The sequence below is a fragment of the Colobus angolensis genome, unplaced genomic scaffold, assembly GCF_000951035.1.
Source record: "Colobus angolensis palliatus isolate OR3802 unplaced genomic scaffold, Cang.pa_1.0 Scaffold95, whole genome shotgun sequence".
Lineage (NCBI taxonomy): Eukaryota > Metazoa > Chordata > Mammalia > Primates > Cercopithecidae > Colobus > Colobus angolensis.
The window spans coordinates 4714615-4733373 of NW_012123487.1; the positions used below are offsets into that span (position 1 = coordinate 4714615).

Below are 18759 nucleotides of genomic sequence, written 5' to 3' on the forward strand. Positions count from 1 at the left end.
GTTGATCTTTTCTCAAATCAGTTGTTTTTTCTCTATTTTTTCTACTTCTTTTCCTTCCTTCCTCCCTTACCCACCCTCTCCCATCCTGTTCGAAGAGGCAGTGTGAACGGTGGCTCAGTGTGTCGGCTGCACAACCAGACTGTCTGGGTTTCATATCCCAGCTTTTCACTTACCTGCTGTGTGCGCTTGGGGAAGTTACTTCAGTCTCAGTTTCCTCATCTTAAGATGGATTATAAGGGTATCCGTCTCATAGGGTAACATAGCCCTCCCCAACTGGAACACTGAAGTATAATTTTTAGACTTTATATAGAAACACACTATATGCTTTTTAGTCCATGTATAGTGACTCACGCCTATAATCCCAACAATTTGGGAGGCCAAGGCCTCCGGGAGGATCACTTGAGCCCAGGAGTTTGAGACTAGCCTGGGTAACATAGTGAGACCTCATCTCTACAAAAAAAAAAACAAAATTAGCTGGGTGTGGTGATGCACACCTGTAGTCCCAACAACTCGGGAGCCTGAGGCAGGAGGATTGCTTGAGCTTGGGAGGTCAAGGCTGCAGTGAGCCGTGATCATGCATGCCACTGCACTCCAGCCTGGGCAACAGAGTGAGACGCTAGCCCAAAAACAACAACAAGCAACACCAAAAGAAATGAAATGTACTATAAAATTTTTAATTTCTAGAGATTTAATTTCTACAGGCTATTTTAATATAACATGTTATTTCCTGTATTGCCTGACAAAACCCAAAAAGGATTTAAAGGCATCTGCAAAAAAGGGCAGATAGATGATTGATAGATTAGATAGGTAGGTAGGTAGGAAGGTAGATAGATAGATAGATAGATGCAATATTTGCAGAGTATTTACTATTCCCTAGGCACCACTCTAATCTCTTAAACTCATTAATCCTCATGAATGCCACATTTTGGGTAGATTGTAATGTTTGGTTTATCCAACCCCTCCGCCTTTCTTTCACATGAACTGCTGTGTAGGCAGTTCTGCTGCTTTGGCTGTGTTGATTTTTTCAACCTAAAAATAGAGTGTATTTTTATTTATTCCTAATACATTTTGGTCTTTAGATTGTGCCTCACAGGCTTTATTTGTTATACGTTTGACATTATAATTCCATGTACTAGTAATAATCCTTTCTACTTTTGTGATCTTTGACTTCATCGAGTCACTGATAAAAATCAGCTCCAAAATTGAGCCCCACGGTGCATTACTTTCCCCAGACTGACATCAACAGTTCTGTGTACTCTTTAGTAGTGGCAGAACTACCCTAGTCTGCATCATCTGTTTAACATTTCTCTGTGAAAGGCAAACATGAGAGGATTTCTTAGATGCTGGTGGCAATCCAGATCCCCACCATGTATTATATGTCTTTCTCCACCTTATCTGATATTTCCCACTACCTACAAAACGAGAGAAGACTAAACTGGAGAAGCAGTCAATATGATCCCTCTTCGTTTTAAGTAGAAGCAGCATAGGATGATGTCAATGAGTGAAAACTGGAAGAGACAACAGTCATCGTATTCAAAGAATTCATTTTACCAAGAAGTTGCCACTTTCAAGTAAAAGTATTTAACAACTCTAATTTTTAGTCTGTGATTTAGATGTATTTAAGTTTTGTAAAGCAGTGTTGTCATCATCCCAGCAGTGTGGCATATTCTTTTAGTGTGTGGTTTGAGTTGAAATGAAAATTCCCGAAGGGTTGTATATAGTGCATGAATCCATGTGGAAACTTAATACTTTTCAACGGTGATATTGGAAAGAATGACTAGGAAGCAAAAAAATCTTAAGGAATGTTCAAGTTTTAAGACACATGTAGGAAAATATTTTTCTGTCTATACCAAATGGTAAAAAAGTCAAAGAAAGAGCCCAAATCTTACATTTTCGTAAAGACTGATTACTAAAACATATTATAAAGTGAAAAGTGCAAGGTATAATATGCTACTATTTATGGGGAAAATGCTGCTAAAATTGGTAACATTAATTACCTGTAGAGAGAATACTAGTGACTGGGGGACAGAGCCTTTAGTACTTTTTTAATCATATAAATAATGAATGTGGCCAGGAGAGGTGGCTCACGCCTGTAATCCCAGCACTTGGGGAGGCCAAGGTGGGTGGATCACCTGAGGTCAGGAGTTCGAGATCAGCCTGACTAACATGGTGAAACCTCATCTCTACTAAAAATATAAAATTAGCTGGGCATTGTGGTGCATGCCTATAATCCCAGCTACTCGGGAGGCTGAGGCAGGAGAATTGCTTGAACCTAGGAGGCAGAGGTTACAGTGAGCTGAGATCGTGCCATTGCACCCCAGCCTGGGCAACAAGAGCGAAACTCCTTCTCTAAAAAAATAAAATAAAACAATTGAATGCATAAGAAAAAAGAAGCAGGATTTGAGGAAACAACAATAGTCATTCTTTTCTGTTTTTTTCTTTTTTATAGGGTCTGTGGGCTTTGGAATTCGATGCATTTAGATTTGAGTTCTGGCTTAGCTGCTGTTTGCAGTTGGGCATGGGGCAAATTACCTAACTTCACCAGAGTGTCATCTATAACATTTTGAGTGATACTCTTCTGGTTGTTCTGTGTGTGTGTGTGTGTGTGTGTGTGTGTGCACGTGCATGGATCAAATACAATAAGGATCATTTTAGCCTGAGTTTGAACATCTTCCTCTGAAGATGGTTTTTCACCATCCAAAAAAGACAAAAGACAAAGTCATCTTAATAGTTGGTCTTCAGATGGTGAATAGATTTTAGCTCCAAGTTTTTAATCAAACGTGAACTTTGAACTGGTCATTACATCCAGCCAGAAGGATTCAACCTGTCTTCATAAGAGAGTTGAATGGTTAAATCAATCATAGTTAGACCCTTCTCGCTTGAATCTTCAGAAGAAATTAGCCAATTAGATATAAGCCACCTCTTTCCTTTGTTATAGCAACATCTCATGAGAGTCAGAGGCTTTGCTCTGCTGGACAGAATTCAGGGGAGATACCATAAAGTAAGCCCTGGCTACAGACAAGGGCTGCTGTTATATCTGTGTCATTGCCTAAGACACTTTTGGGACAGAAAGATGGAGATCTAGGCAGAGCCATTAACACTACATCCTCTGTAAGCCCTATATATTCCCAGCTAGATAAATCCATGCACTGAAAATTTTTCCTGAGGGCGAGGGTGGGAAAATATGAAACTAACATTTTGTGTGGTATCTATATTGTCCTTTATATACTCAGTGAGTGGGCTTTGCAGCATGAATCTTTCCAATGCAAGGGCTAGAAAAAGAACTCCAGTTGTCTAAACCCAAATGGATTGGCTAAGATAACAGAGTCTTCCTGAAGTAGGTCTGACTTCAGACAAGAATTGACCCAGAGGCTCAGAATATCCATAGGCTCTATATCTCTGTGATTGTTTCAACTTTGTTCTCTGTGTGTTACTTCTTGTTTAATCTGGCTCTTCTCAGGCTAATCAAAGTGATGAGAGCATTTCCTGATTTTGCAGCTTCATATCACATTATGCAGGAGAGAGAAAACACCATTCCTGATTGCTCCAGAAGCTTCATGGATTTCACTGCCTCTCTTTTGGCTTGAGTTGGGTTATGTGCCCATCCCTGAACCAATAGGTTGTGCCAGTTGGCTTAGGTCATTGGATTGCAAACCTGGAATCCCTTCAAGGGATTCTGATGTCATTGGTCTGGGAAGTGAATCCCATCCATGGTTATTTTAAAACACTCCTTGGATGATTCTAATATACAGCCAAAATGAGTTTATTGGCATAAGCCAATCAGTGTCTGCTCTGATAGCTAAGACTACAACTGTTCTGCAAGAGAAAGTCTCGGTGTACTTAATAGATTGATGGGAGAAGGGGATAACAGATGTTGGCAAAGAAAACATCATATTACTTGTGGCAAACATATTAGCTGCCCTGGTGTTCATGCCCTTTATTTCTTCCTTGCCATCAGAACCCAGTTTTTGTTTGGGGCAGCAAGGTGCCAACCTTAGGTGATGAATTGTGGTTGTCCAAAGTGCTATTGATAATCTGCTTCCTCACTTTTCCAGCCTCCCTTGTAATGAGATAGGGGGGAGAGAGAGAGAGAGAGAGAGAGAGAGAGAGAGAGAGAGAGAGAGAAGGAGAGAGAGAAAGAGAGAGAGTGCACGTGTGCACAGAGGAAAAGCTAAGTTACTCTTTGTTCATAGAGGGAGTACAAGGAAGTTTAAAGTTAACACATGAGAAAACTGGAAGTATAAGCCTATTCTTGGAGTTATGGAAGTAGCTATCAGAAAAAGGAGAAGAAGAAATGTTGAACGGTAGCTATCTCTGAGGAATTAGACTGGAAGAAGAGGATTAAATGAAAAATGAAAACCTTTAGTTTTCATTTTGTATCTTTCTGTTCTCTTTGTTATTTTATTTCTATGTGATTATATTATTTTTATAATTAAAAATGAATTGATCTCTTTTGAAGATGTTCCTAAGAGTTTAAGGTGATTTAAAATGTATATGTTATTGTTAGAGTATATTTCTTTAAGTGTGTAAGTCACCTTTTTATAAGAAATAAAAAGTACTTTTAAACTATCCCATTTATCTACAATCAATAATATAGATGAGAATCAAATGTTGTGTTTTAAAATATTTAACTGACAAGTGAAAATTATATATATTCAAGATATACAACATGATGCTTTGATATGCATATACATTGTGTGGTGATTGCCACAGTCAAATTAATGAACACATCCATTACCACTCATAACTACCATCAGTGTGTGCCCGCGTGTGTGCATGCAGTAAGGACACTTAAAATCATCTTGAATTCCAAGTAAACAATATAGTATTATTAACTATAGTCACCATATATACACCATGGGGATGTATGTCTGTACCCCCGTGTTCATTGCAGCATGATTCACAATAGTCAAGATATGGAAACAACTTAAGTGTTCCTGGATGAATGAATGGATAAAGATAATTTATTAAATATATTGCAATGGAATACTATTCAGCCTTAACAAAGAAGGAAATCCTGCCACTTGTGATAACATGGATGGACCTAGAGGTCATTGTGCTAAGTGAAATAAGCCAAGCGCAGAAAGACAATTACTGCATGATCTCGCTTATATGTGGAACCTAAAAAAGTCAAACCCGTAGAAACATAGAATAGTCATTGCCGAGGAATAAAGGGTAGGGGAAATGGGAAGATGCTGGTCAAAGAATCAAATGTTGTTTTAGTTTTATGCATGAGAAAGTGATTTGAGGAGCTTAAATCAGGACTCAAGGTCAAGGTCAGCTCCTGGGGCTCGAAAGCTGGAGGAGAATTAGCCATTGATGGTGGCAGGACATTGAGTTCTTTCTGCCTTTCATCTTGTTGCCTCAACCTTCTTATCTAGCAACCCTAATCTGATTTGGCCAACAACTGATGAGGAAAAAACCCCCAAGAATTCAGCTATAAACATCTTCAGTTATTGATTTTCAATTATGTTTTTCAGTTTGACTTGTTCTCAGGTATCTTATGAAATTAGCTCACTATGTTTTCTTTTGCTACACCTTTGCTAGTTTACCCATTGTTAAAGTTCAGGGCCACGGCATCACATTGACCAGAATACATTATTTCAGAAATTAAGGAGAAACAAATAATATTATTTTAGAAAATAAGACTTTAGCTTTTGATGTCTGGTAGAATTGCATTGAAGTCACTTGGGAAGAATATGTAATTGACCTTTAACTGTTATTTTCAAATTATTTGTTTCAAACTTAAAAAAATAAATCATTACTATTTAAAAATTGGAGAGGGACATCAGAAGACTTACTCTAACGCCAGGGAGTAGGGGAGTTAGTTTCTTTAGTTTTGGAGAGACGTAATTGGATAAAATTTTTTACATCACTATTTTTCATTTGCTGCATTTCGATCTGTACTAGCTTGTTCTCACACTGCTATAAAGAACCACCTGAGACTGGGTAATTTATGAAGAAAAGAGGTTTAACTGACTCACAGTTCCACAGGCTATACAGGAAGCATGGCTGGGAGGCCTCAGGAAACTTACACTCATGGCAGAAGGTGAAGGGAAACCATCTTCACACGGTGGCAGGAGAGAGAGAGAGAGAGAGAGAAGTGGGAAGTGCTACACGCTTTCAAACAACCAGATCTTGTGAAAACTCTTTTTTTTTTTTTTTTTTTGAGGCGGAGTCTCGCTCTGTCGCCCGGACTGGAGTGCAGTGGCCGGATCTCAGCTCACTGCAAGCTCCGCCTCCCAGGTTTACGTCATTCTCCTGCCTCAGCCTCCCGAGTAGCTGGGACTACAGGCGCCCGCCACCTCGCCCGGCTAGTTTTTGTATTTTTAGTAGAGACGGGGTTTCACCGTGTTAGCCAGGATGGTCTCGATCTCCTGACCTCGTGATCCGCCCATCTCGGCCTCCCAAAGTGCTGGGATTACAGGCTTGAGCCACCGCGCCCGGCCGTGAAAACTCTTATCACAGGACAGACAGCACCAAGGGGATGGTGCTAAACCATTAGAAACCATCTCCATGATCCAGTCACTTCCCACCAGGCCCCTCCTTCAACACGTGGGGATTACAATTCAACATGAGATTTGGTTGGGGACACAGAGCCAAACCATATCAAGATCCAATTCTTTAGAGTCACATGTTTAAGAGGAATCCAGATTCTCCTCTTACCAATTATTTAATCAAGTGCCTATTCTTAGTTAAAACCCTACCAATGCTTCTACTGGTTTTAGAGCTTTAAATTTTGCATAAAATTTCAAGATACTTTCATGTATGATTATTCATGACTATCCTGTCAAAAGAAGACAATAATAATATGGAAGTATGACATCCATATTTTCATTCCACTAGTTTTAACAAGCACCTGTCATGTGCAAGCTGTCCCCAAACCATGGTAGGGGAAGGTGGGATCCAAAGATGCATCAACTATGGATTCATCCTTAGCAAATCTTTAATCTCATATTGATTACTAGTTATGTGTTGCTTCCCCATAAAATGTTTTATCAGAATAACAGGCACTGAAACTGAATGAATTCATGTAACATTCATTGTGGATATTTAGGAATAGCAAAATGACTAATAGGTGGACAGCAGGAAGGGAAGGATGTTTTAGAAGTCCAAAGCCTGGATGATCCAATGATGAATGGGTCTGAAAAACGGAGATTTGGCTGCACTTAGAACAAGGCCTACAAGGCCTAAGACATCAGCCTATGGAGCTAAAAGAAAAATTGGTAGAGACCTCTAATTGCAAGTTGGCGAAGCCACCTAGTGGTTCGTTTCACAAGTTAAAGTTGTGTGAACATATGAGGCAATTCATCCGTGGATTGAGTGGGTCTCTAATCAAGTGTGACTAAGAATCTGGTCACTTTTCATGAATTCCAGAAAGCAGGGTCATTTTCATTGAGAATAAGCACAGTGTAATTCTGCCTAATATTTCGTTTATTTTACTGCCATCTTTTTATCTAAAAGGAGTTAAGGCAACTTACATGAAAGTATAGTGAGATAAGATAAACTAGAATGAGACAGGAAAGAAAGAGGAAAATGTGAATAAAGACACAAAAAGTAGCCAGCCAGAAATTGAAGTAATTCAAAAATGCTTGTGAAATCCTGTATATATATATTTTTTTTTTCATGAAAGGACTTGAAATTTTCAGGCACAAATGGAAACGGATCAGTTATAAAATTTACAGCATCCAGAAAGATGAAATAATTTTTAGGAAAGATAAAGCCATCTGATACTTAGAGCAGATAAATTTTTCTTCTGGAGGTCCTCACAAACTGCATACTGCATACTGTAATGTATCATGTCCTCCATGTTCATAGTAGAAGTAATTCTGAGTCCTGGAGGATTTTTTTTTTTTTTTTTGAGACAGAGTTTTGCTCTGTTTTCCAGGCTGGAGTGCAGTGGCACGATCTCAGCTCACTGCAACCTCTGCCTCCCAGGTTCAAGCAATTCTCCTGCCTCAGCCTCCCAAGTAGCTGGGACCACAGGTACACACCACCACACCTGGCAAATATTTTGTATTTTTAGTAGAGGCAGGGTTTCACCATGTTGACCAGGCTGGTCTTGAACTCCTGACCTCAAGTGATCCGTCTGCCTCAGCCTCCCAAAGTGCTGGAATTATAGGTGTGAGTCACCACACCTGGCCCTCTGATTTTTTTTTTTTTTTTTAGACAGAGTCTCACTCTTGCCCAGGCTGAAGTGCAGTGGTGTGATCTCGGCTCACTGCAACCTCTGCCTCCTGAGTTGAAGCGATTCTCCTGCCTCGGCCTCTTGAGTAGCTGGGATTACAGGTGTGCGCCACCATCTCCAGCTAATTTTTGTATTATTATTATTATTATTAGTAGTAGTAGTAGAGACAGGGTTTTGCCATGTTTGCCAGGCTAGTATGAAACTTCTGACCTCAAGTGATCTGCTCACCTCTGTGTCCCAAAGTGCTGGGATTAAAGGTGTGAGCCAGTGCGCCTGACCTAGGATTGTTTCTTAATTGTGCTACACTGATTTGGAGGAGCATGTGGACCAACCTCCATTTTAAGGGCTTGTATTATCTCATCTGATCCTCACAATAAGCCAATGAGGTAGGTAGTTTTATTATCCCCATATTGCAGATGAAGCAACTGAGGAACAGTGAGGTTAAGAACGTCTCTGAAGTCAGGCTGTCAGTAAATAACAGAGCTGGGATTCAAACCCAGACACTCAGGCTCAGCACCCACAGTATTTTCCAATATGCTATACTGAGTGGCCAAGTAAGTATAATAAAGCCCATCCAATGAAGACAGCAGTACATGAGTTTTTCCCCCTACAACTTATATAGTCTGTAGGGGATGAGATAGGTATGCTTTAACATGATGCTAAAGATATGGCCAGGGTTGCATATTTCTTATATGACTTAGTTAACTTTGCCCTCTTCCAAGGTCACAGACTTTGTCTCAGACCCCAATCACCATGCACACATGCACATGCACATTCAACATGCCTTTGGTAAAATACAAGAGGACCAGGCAAAAGTATTCAAACTTGCCACTTCCTGACTTCTAGAAAATAGCTGAAAGCCCATGGCCTGCTGATGGCACATCCGCAGATTCAAGATCTAAAATGCAGTCATAACAAAACACAATTTGTTTTGCTACCTTTTTTTTTTTTTTCAAAGTGGTATCTATAAACATTTGGGAATGGCAGCTAAATTGGGTTTTCTTAACCAGTCATGAGTTGATTAGCAATCAACAAGGCAAGCCTTGAGCAGAACTTAGTAGAGAAATAATGGCATCATTGAAACATTTTCAGTTAGAGGAGTCAAAATATCATATAACTTGAGTCCTAAATCGAGCATTTAGAATGATGTTCTTTTGGGCTGTGCATTAGGATAGCTGTGTGGTTAATGTCTTTGCTAAGAAACAGTAAAAGGTATACTCTATAAAATGACTGCTTGCTCCATAGTGACAAGGCTCGTTAAAAACAAATTTCTTTGACATTTTAAAGGCACACTTATCTCAATAAAGATCCTAATGCTCCTAAAAGATTCAAGTTCTATATTGGAACAACATGATGGCGTCCTATACATAGGACTGATAAAGAACTTTAATCAGTTGATAAAGTTGAATTTGTGACAGATTCATCCTATCAAAGGAATATAAGTAAAAAAGAATGTTGCTGAGGTATGGTGAAGGAAACATTGCCCAGGAATCAAGAAACTTGGGATGTTCAGGTCTACTTTATTCTGACTACAAAAGGAGACATAGATTTTTGTGTGTGTCAGTTTCTTATGAACTTTGGAGCCAGACTTGGGTTCAAATATCTATCCTGATACCTATTAGCTGATGACATTGGATTAGCCAATGAAGCTCTTTGGGCCTCAGTTACTGTATCTATAAAATGGCTTTAATAATATATAGATTTTATTAGGTGCTCACTGTATGCAGATATTGTGCTTTTTGTATGCCATCAGTCTTTATGACATTCTTAAATGGAATATTTATCATTGTTAACTCCACTTTACAAGTGAGATCACTAAGTTGAGAGACTATGTAATGTGAAGAGTTTCAGTAAGATAATTTATGCAAGGTGCCGTATCACCTGGTGCAGAGCAGATTCTCCAGCAGTGGAAGCTGATACTATTCCTATCAACTTTATCTCATCTGTCTCCTTCTCTTCTTTTAGGCATGCTTTGAAGATTAATAAAAGAGAAGAGCCATGTGTTTAAGCAACATGAAGTTTGGGAATGAGATAGAGGTTTAAGCCAAGGGGTATAAACAAAACTAAACTTTTATTTTCCTACAGGAGTGGCAGAAACTCAACTATGATATCCATACCCTGCGGCAGGTTCGAAGGGAAGTAAGAAACAGATGGAAGCGCATCTTAGAAGATTTAGGTAAGTCTGAAAGAGATTGTGAAATGGTAAAAATAACTAGTTGTGATCATTATTCTTCAATTTCTCCACCATGGTTTTTATAAAAGGAATGTCAATAATTGCCTGATTAAGGCTACTGTGTACTAATTATTTTCCCAATCTTGCTCTTATATCCTCAAGCATAAATGCCTGATGTTTCTGTTGCCACCAGTCCATGTCTTCTGGATACACTCTGCCATGTGTTACTCCATCTGTCCCTAGTGTAGGGTACACAGGCCAGTGCAGTCATATAGGCACTATCATTTATTTTTTTTTGGCATTGTACATTAATTTAATTAGATGTGGGTATTGGCCAATTAATCGTAGCTTTGTAAGATGAAGCAGGTTGGGAGAAATATTGTTTGCAAGACAGACAGCAAAACTCAGTGTAGAATTTCAGAAGAAATATGGAAGAAAAGCTTCAAGGTTGGCAAAAATACTTGTGACATTAGGTTGGATACCTGCCCTCATCACTAATGGTTAATGATAATGATTTTTCTCAGTTGTCCCAGGATTGTGATGTAATAAATGTGACCCCCACATTATAAAATAATCCTGCTTCAGTGTTTAAAAAGTGAATTGATCAGTTCTGAAGTCCTTGATCCTTTTGCTTTGGAAGAGAACATGACATCTTGGCATCATCACTTTTCAAGTGTGAGGTGCCATGTGACCAGTCTCTGTTGCTTTGGTTGGCATGCAATGGGATGGGATGGGACCTCTGCCCTCTTTGGATATCCAGTATAGTTGTGAGCTAATAGCCATTTTTTTTTTAAGTCCAAGTAGGTTTAAGTCTTTGAGTTCTTTATACTTTTGGGTAAGTGATTTTTACCAGCTAATCATATTACCCTGAGGAAAGAAATCTAGGTTTGGAGAAGGACAGCCTGGAGGGAACCACTTTGCAGGCTGGGAGGCAGGTAGGAATTCTGGGGACAGGGGAGAAGGTAAACAGTAGGAAGGACAGGAAAGAGGGCTTCAAACCAGAAACAAGGTGGCAAGCAGCTGGTGGATGAGTATCTGAGGCTCTGAGGGAAAAGTTAACAAAGAGAAAAAAAAATACCAAAAGAATTGTAATTAAATATCCTGCCAATCACAGAGATCTGGGAGGCAGCACATGGAATGGTGCCTTTGGCTTCAGTTTTCTGATGCTTTGTACTTGTACAGAATCCACACGGGTCTGCTTGTAATCTCCTGTGGGGACCGTATTGCGGGACACTTGTTAACCTGGGACCACTATACATGAGTGGTACATTTTTCTACCTTAGGTTTTCAAAAGGAAGCTGACTCTTTGTTGTCAGTGACTAAACTCAGCACCATCAGTGATTCGAAAAACACAAGGAAAGCTCGAGAGATGTTGTTAAAACTGGCTGAAGAAACCAATATTTTCCCAACAAGTTGGGAGCTCTCAGAGAGATATCTCTTTGTTGTGGTAAGTGGATGCTTTTTGTCATCTGCCCTAATTTTGCCTTAATTGTTTGCTTTTTAAAAACTGTTCACTATCCTACTTATTCCAGCACCATCATCACTATCACATATGAGGTGGCAGATGCTGGCATTATATACTCTGATTCCCAGTGGCCCGCAGCATCAGAATCACCTAAAGAGCTTTAAAAGTTCAGATTTCCGTATCACACGTAGACCTACTGAGGCTTGGGTTCCAGCTCAAGAGTTTGTATTTTTTCAGTGGATTCTACTGTGTAGTTTGTTTTCTGAACCATTTGTAGGTCAAAGAGATGTGAGAAGTGTTGTTTATATAACCTATAAGACTAAAAAATAATCTGAAAGGACGTTAAGGAGTGGGGAAATGTTTCTTGGATAATGTAAGTAAAGGATTAAGGTGTGTCTCTACATTTGTTAGGAAAAAATTAATAAACGTCTTACTTGCTCATTGTCATTTCCAGGGTGGGTTTTGTTGTTGTTAGATTGATTTTTCCTATTGACATGTCTTGGTTTCTATCTTGCCAGCAGGTTTTTGGTTTGTTGTTTGTTTTTGCAGGACCGTCTCATTGCACTTGATGCTGCAGAAGAGTTCTTTAAGCTTGCTCGTCGAACTTACCCCAAGAAGCCTGGGGTTCCATGCCTGGCAGATGGCCAGAAAGAACTGCCCTACCTTCCATTTCCAAGTCCCTAAAGGGAAGGCTCAGGGACAGAATGGGAATTCTTCCATGAGGACTCAGCAGTCAACCAAAGTTGGACAATTACATGTAGAAGAGCGTGAGCAAATAGAGAGTTTGCTTAGTGAAAAATGATAATGAATTCTACATAAATGCAAAGTCTTTAATCTGAGGACCCTGCCCCATGAATTGTGCAGGGTGCACTGAAACGCCTTGGTGATCTCACATTTAGGAAGAAAGTTACAGAGTGGGTCAGATGGATAGTTCATAATGGGTGGTTCCATTCCAAGACCCTTGATTACCCCAGCTTTGGTTTTAATTGTATCATAGTCTCTGATCGTTAATCCTACTGACAGAGTGTACTATTTCAGTTAATAAAACAATATGATTAATAGAGCTGTCATTGAGTCCCAAAATGGATTACCAATTTTAAAATAATTATTATAAAATGTATACTAATCCCAAAATAATACTAGGCATGATGTGACCTCTCTGATTTGGTCACCTTGTAGAACCTTGGAGGTGTCAGGGCATCGCTTTGAGTATCAGTTATGATTATTCAGAAGTATAGATGTATCAGATGACAGACATGACAAGGAGTGTCTGGGTGTGGTGGCTCATGCCTGTAATCCCAGCACTTTGGAAGGCCAATGTGGGTGGATCATGAAGTCAGGAGTTCGAGACTAGTCTGACCAACATGATGAAACCCTGTCTCTACTAAAAATACAAAAATTAGCCAGGTGTGATGGCACGCACTTTTAATCCCAGCTACCCAGGAGGCTAAGGCAGGAGAGTCGCTTGAACCCAGGTGGTGAGGTTACAGTGAGCCAAGATTGCACCACTGCACTCCAGCCTGGGTGACAGAGTGAGACTCCATCTCAAAAAAAAAAAAAAAAAAAAAAGACAAGGAGTGCTGCTCAGAAGGGAGACCCAAATGGAGGTTCCTACAGCTGCATTTAAAGAGTTCTGTGTTCATGTGTGGTACATGCATTTTAAATTCCCAACATTATTGATACCTGGTTCTCTCATCTTTTTATATTGTCCATTTCTATTCCAAAAGCCTTTGGCTCTTTTTTTTTTTTTTTTTGATGGAGTCTTGCTCTGTCACCCAGTCTGGAGTGCAGTGGCACGATCTCGGCTCACTGCAACCTCCACCTTCCGGGTTCAAGTGATTTCCCTGCCTCAGCCTCAGGAGTAGCTGGGGCTACAGGCGTGTGCCACCACACCCGGCTAATTTTTTGTATTTTTAGTAGAGATGAGGTTTCACCATGTTAGCCAGCATGGTCTCGATCTCCTGACCTTGTTAGCTGCCTGCTCCAGCCTCCCAAAGTGCTGGGATTATAGGCGTGAGTCACCGTGCCCGGCCATGCCCTTGGCATTTTATCTGGAATAGCATCTGGAAACTGAAGCGTTTGACCTCTGTTTTCTTCTCTTGTCTTTCATCTGTTTCTGGTTCGTTGGCTGGCAGCTGCACCTGTTGGGGGACCTCTCATGCAGACTTTTGCACATATGCAGGGAGTATTGCACTGAAGATCTTTGCTGGACCATCTTCTGTTCAGAAGATAAGTTTCAAAACGGAGCAATGCTGCGAATGCAGGTTGCTTCTCTCTACAGATTGAGAAGTCCAGCTTCAAAAGTTACTTGCCACTTAAGCAAGGAACTTACCAAGAGATCATGGTTCATTTCACTGAAAAGACTTTAAGGATTTGTAAGTTTAATCCATAGATTGCTGAGAACATGACAATATTTTTATTTTTACAGATTTTGCACTTCTGAATTCAGGTTAAAAACTAACTTGTATTTAGTCTGCTTAGAGGATTGTGACTTGAAAATTTTTGTATACCAATGAGCTTTTTGGTAGCGTCCATAGTGTTTAAAATATTTCATAGGCAAGATCCGTGTTCTCCATTTATTAATGCATTGCAGACCAATTTAACTGCTGTGTTTCAGGAAAATTCTTCCTAGTTTAATAAGTAAACTAAAAGTTTTATTTTTTATATTTAGTGCTTAATCTTTGTCTCATGTTATGTAAAATTAGCCTGCAGATATTTTCTCTCACTTCTGTAGGCTCTTGCAAGATAAACATTCAAACAGTGAAACAAACAATAAAATAAACAAATCTAAGGATGTTGCGTTGTTTTAATCTCTGTCTCAGAATTTGCGTTTTGCCTTTCCGCCTTTTTTATGTCAAAATAGATGAGATTGTTTGCATCTATAGAGTATAAATTGTTACCACAGTATTTTTGATAATGAATAAGTATAGGACTATCTCTGTGATTATTAAAATACATGGAATTATCCAGGAAATTTTCCTTACAAGGAATTAAAAGACTCCTGTATTTACATTTCAGCTGGATGTGTGTTATATTTCTGACATAAGAAGGGATAGATATTCTTTCCCATAATCCCTTTAAATTAAAGGGCAGAGAGGCTGAAACACTCATAGGGTTAAGGACCTCCCATCATCCTAAAGCTAGTCAAGGACTAGATGTGTGCTAAAGTCCAGTGGACATGGCAGTGCATGAGAGAGGTGCAGGGGTGCCTCAGGTGGCCGCTGGAGATGTCACAGTGTGCTTGGCAGGACCAGGAGCCACAGATGTGTGGGAGGCCAGAGAGTTTCCCACTTTAAAGGACTACTTTAGTACTCCTTTTTTATTTTCTTGCTTTAGTACTTCTTAAAGGCTCATCTGTGTATGCAGGTTGATTTTGGGTGGTGGATGGATTGAAGTTTTTATATTAGTATTTATTTTAATACACATCAGGGGAAAAACCCTATAACTAGTAGATCAAACACCTGGTTTTACAGTTCATGGATGTATTGCACAGAGTATTATTTATGCTTTCTTAAGGGCAAAGGAACACCCAGGAAGGCACAGAGGACACATGTACTAAAGGGATAAGGAATGCATTGGTCAGAGGGCACCAGCATCCCTGAGCAGCTCAGTGGCAGTTCTGAAGGCCAGATGCTGTTACAGAAGTGAGCTCACTGACAGCAATGGACATGGAAGAACAGAGGCCCAATGGCAGTGAGTCACTCTCAGAAGACAAATGGATACAATTATCACAATGAGTGGCCAGGTTGAAGGATTCCTGCACAGGGCTTTGGGGACAATTAATGGAACATGGCATCTTTAGGAGCAAAATAGGTATAAAATGAGTATTGCTCAAATGATACCTTCAAAAGACCTCAAGGATGGGTGATTAGGAAATAGGGCACAGCCACCTTAATAAAAAGTCGTAATCTTTTGCCAAATTTTCAGACCTTTGTTATTTTCCAAATGCAGAAACTGCTGATTGAAGGAAAGTCTAGATCTCTAAGAAGCTCTTTGTAAAACCACTGCAAGTGTGTATAGCAATGATGTCCCTGTGGTTATTTACTTGGATAACTGTATACTGGGGAAGGGGAGTACATGAATAATCTGAGGGCGCTGAGACACAAGGTCCAAGCTGACATTGATACTTCAGGACCAGAGTATCACTAGAGTCCACCTTTTGGAGCGAGGGCATATGGGATTCAGATAATACAAGGAGTTCTTTTCCATGTATTACTTAGCACTAGGTCCACTGAATTCACGGCTCTACCCAATGGTAGGGTCCCTGTCGATACTACTTTCAGAATAAATGATCATTTCCCTACTTAGACTCCCTGTCATCTCCTTACTTTCAGAATAAATAATCAGACTGAACATACTTGGGAGTTGACAGAACCGCCATTCCTTTCTTGGTGTGTGTGTTAGAATTATCTTAAACGGAAAGCCATGTGGAAGCCTCTGAAACTGCCCCACCTCCTGGCCAAGATGGTAAACCAAAATTAATATTCCATCCCATGTGAAGGCAGAGATTAGTGCTACCCTTCAAGACCTAAAGCCTGAGGGAATGTTGAGCCGTATCATAATTCCATTTAATTCACCACTCTGACCTCTATAAAAACTAGACACTGGAGGATGAAAGTGGACTATTGAAAACTCAGCCAAGTAGTAACCCTAACTGCAGCATCTGTACCAGATGGGAAACCTTGGCTAGAATAGATTAAGACAATGTCAGCTACATGGTTTGTGGTCACTGATCTGTCAAATGTGTTCTTTCTCTACCCATCAGAATGGTAGATCAAAAACTGTATTCCCTTGAGATAGAAAATATTTATGATGGACACACACACACACACACACACACACACTCACTCTCTTACATTGCTCCAGAATTTCCCTATTAGGTTGGCTGAGGCTTTTGTTAAATCTCTCCCTTTCTCCAAGCCTGTCTTCCTTCTCTCCTCCACAGGAATTTGCTAATAGACTTCTTTCATGCCAATCTCCATCTCAAAATAATTTCCCTCAGAGAACCCAACTGTGATGGTATCTGAGTTGCCAATACAATCACTATCACATATTTTCCAATGTGATGGTTTTTCAAGACTATCATCAAGTATCCTTTCTTTAGTGAGGACATTAAATGTAAGTTTCCCTAGGTGTTATCTGACTAATGGCAGCAACTTTTGGAAGAGAAACCAATTTATTTGACTACTTTCCAATGTCCAGAGAGGGATCATGGCACAACCCTGGCTTCCTTTCCATTGAATTAATGTATTTATTCATTTCTTCGGATCACTTTCTATTACTAATATCACAAGAAATATTTTGCAGTGAAGAGAATATACTCTCATAACTACTAAATCACAACCACGTACAGGATGAAAATCGCCACTTTGAACTTGCTATTTACAATGTTTCAGCAAGTGTTATTAACTTCTAGAATATTCTTCCATCTTCTGTTTTGACACACTATGGATGGGCATTTCGGTATCCAGTTTTCAAGTCACTTAACCTATGGGTTTAGAACACTGGGTTGTGGAGAACTAAGTCAGGCAACCAGACTTTAGCTTGAGCCTCATTGTTTGATCACTTATTAGCTATAGGGGATTTATTTGATACTGTTTCTCACCTATGTTCTAAGTATGTAAAGATAATCAATATGGAGAGAATAGAATTAGAAATACAAAAATAAAATTATGACATAATAGCTAGAAGAAGCTTAAGCCTACAGATCATTACTTTTTAAAAAACCAACATCGGGTTTACTCATTCTGCCTCAGCCTCCCAAGTAACTAGGACTACAGGCGCCAGCCACCACGCCCAGCTAATATTTTGTATTTTTTTTTTTTTTTTCCAGTAGAGACGGGATTTCACCGTGCTAGCCAGGATGGTCTCGATCTCCTGACCTTGTGAATCACCTGCCTCAGCCTCCCAAATACCCGGCCAACATCTGTAGTTTTTATGCAACAATTTATTTTAAACATTCTTGACATGAGTAGTGTGAAATATGCATATGTGTAACTGAACTTTATCATATATTTTAGAAACATATAGTTAGCATTTGAAGTATCCTCATCAGGAATCCACTTTCTAAAGATGGTTGCTTAATCATTTCAATTATCTTCATCAAAATTTGTATCCAAAAGTTTATTAAGCTGTGTAAAGGATACTAGGAATACTCTTCTGTCTGGTTTCCGTCACCTTTTCGAGGAAGAAGATACTAAAAATCTGTCAAACCCAGCGGTACTCAAGGCCTAGAGCTCTATTTGTTTTTTATCTGTCTAGTTCACACACCTGACAATATGTTGTCGGATCTTATTATTGGAATATTGTTGTGTCTGCCTAAGAATGAAACTTCGCTCCCGTTTCATTGAAACTTTTATTTCAATAGTTGTGCCTGAGAACAGAAAGGAGGACTTATTTGGGATTACAGGAAGCAAAGGTAGAATTTCTGAACAATAAGAGTTGTACATTTAGAAGAATTTGGGCCAGCACTTGCTTTCATGGTAACATGCCACCTGGTTACAAGATTACGGGGAAAGAAATATATGGTCTTCACTTTCTTTTTTTGTTGTTGTTGCTGGAGATGACTGGTATTTACTAAAAGACTGGATATTTACTGACAGGTCACATTGGCTCGGGTTTCTAATTTCTAATTTCTAACCCATTTTCCAAACAAAAGATTTGTGCAGAAAATTAAAAAAAAAAAAGAAAAATCAACTATAATATCAGAACTGTAAGACAACCAAGCATTCATAGCAATTTGGGATATTTCATTCTTTTTTATGTGCATATTTAAAATTTATATGTATAATAATTATTTTTTTGAGATGCAGTCTCCCTCTGCCACCAAGGGTGGAGTGCAGTGGTGCAATCTCGGCTCACTGCAACTTCTGCCTCCCGGGTTCAAGCAATTCTCCTGCCTCAGCCTCCCAAGTAGCTGGGATTACAGGCACC

General features: G+C 39.5%; 1 protein-coding gene across 1 annotated transcript in view; it reads left to right on the forward strand.

Moving 5' to 3' along the window:
• MREG (melanoregulin) overlaps positions 1 to 14634 on the forward strand; it is a 74569-nt gene extending 59935 nt beyond the window's left edge. Inside the window, exons 3-6 of the mRNA XM_011932311.1 lie at positions 10274 to 10364; positions 11645 to 11808; positions 12376 to 13094; positions 13824 to 14634. Of these exons, the coding sequence (XP_011787701.1) occupies positions 10274 to 10364; positions 11645 to 11808; positions 12376 to 12510 (390 nt within the window). The 3' untranslated portion in view covers positions 12511 to 13094; positions 13824 to 14634. The remainder of the gene's footprint in view (positions 1 to 10273; positions 10365 to 11644; positions 11809 to 12375; positions 13095 to 13823) is intronic.
• The last annotated feature ends 4125 nt before the right edge of the window (positions 14635 to 18759 follow it).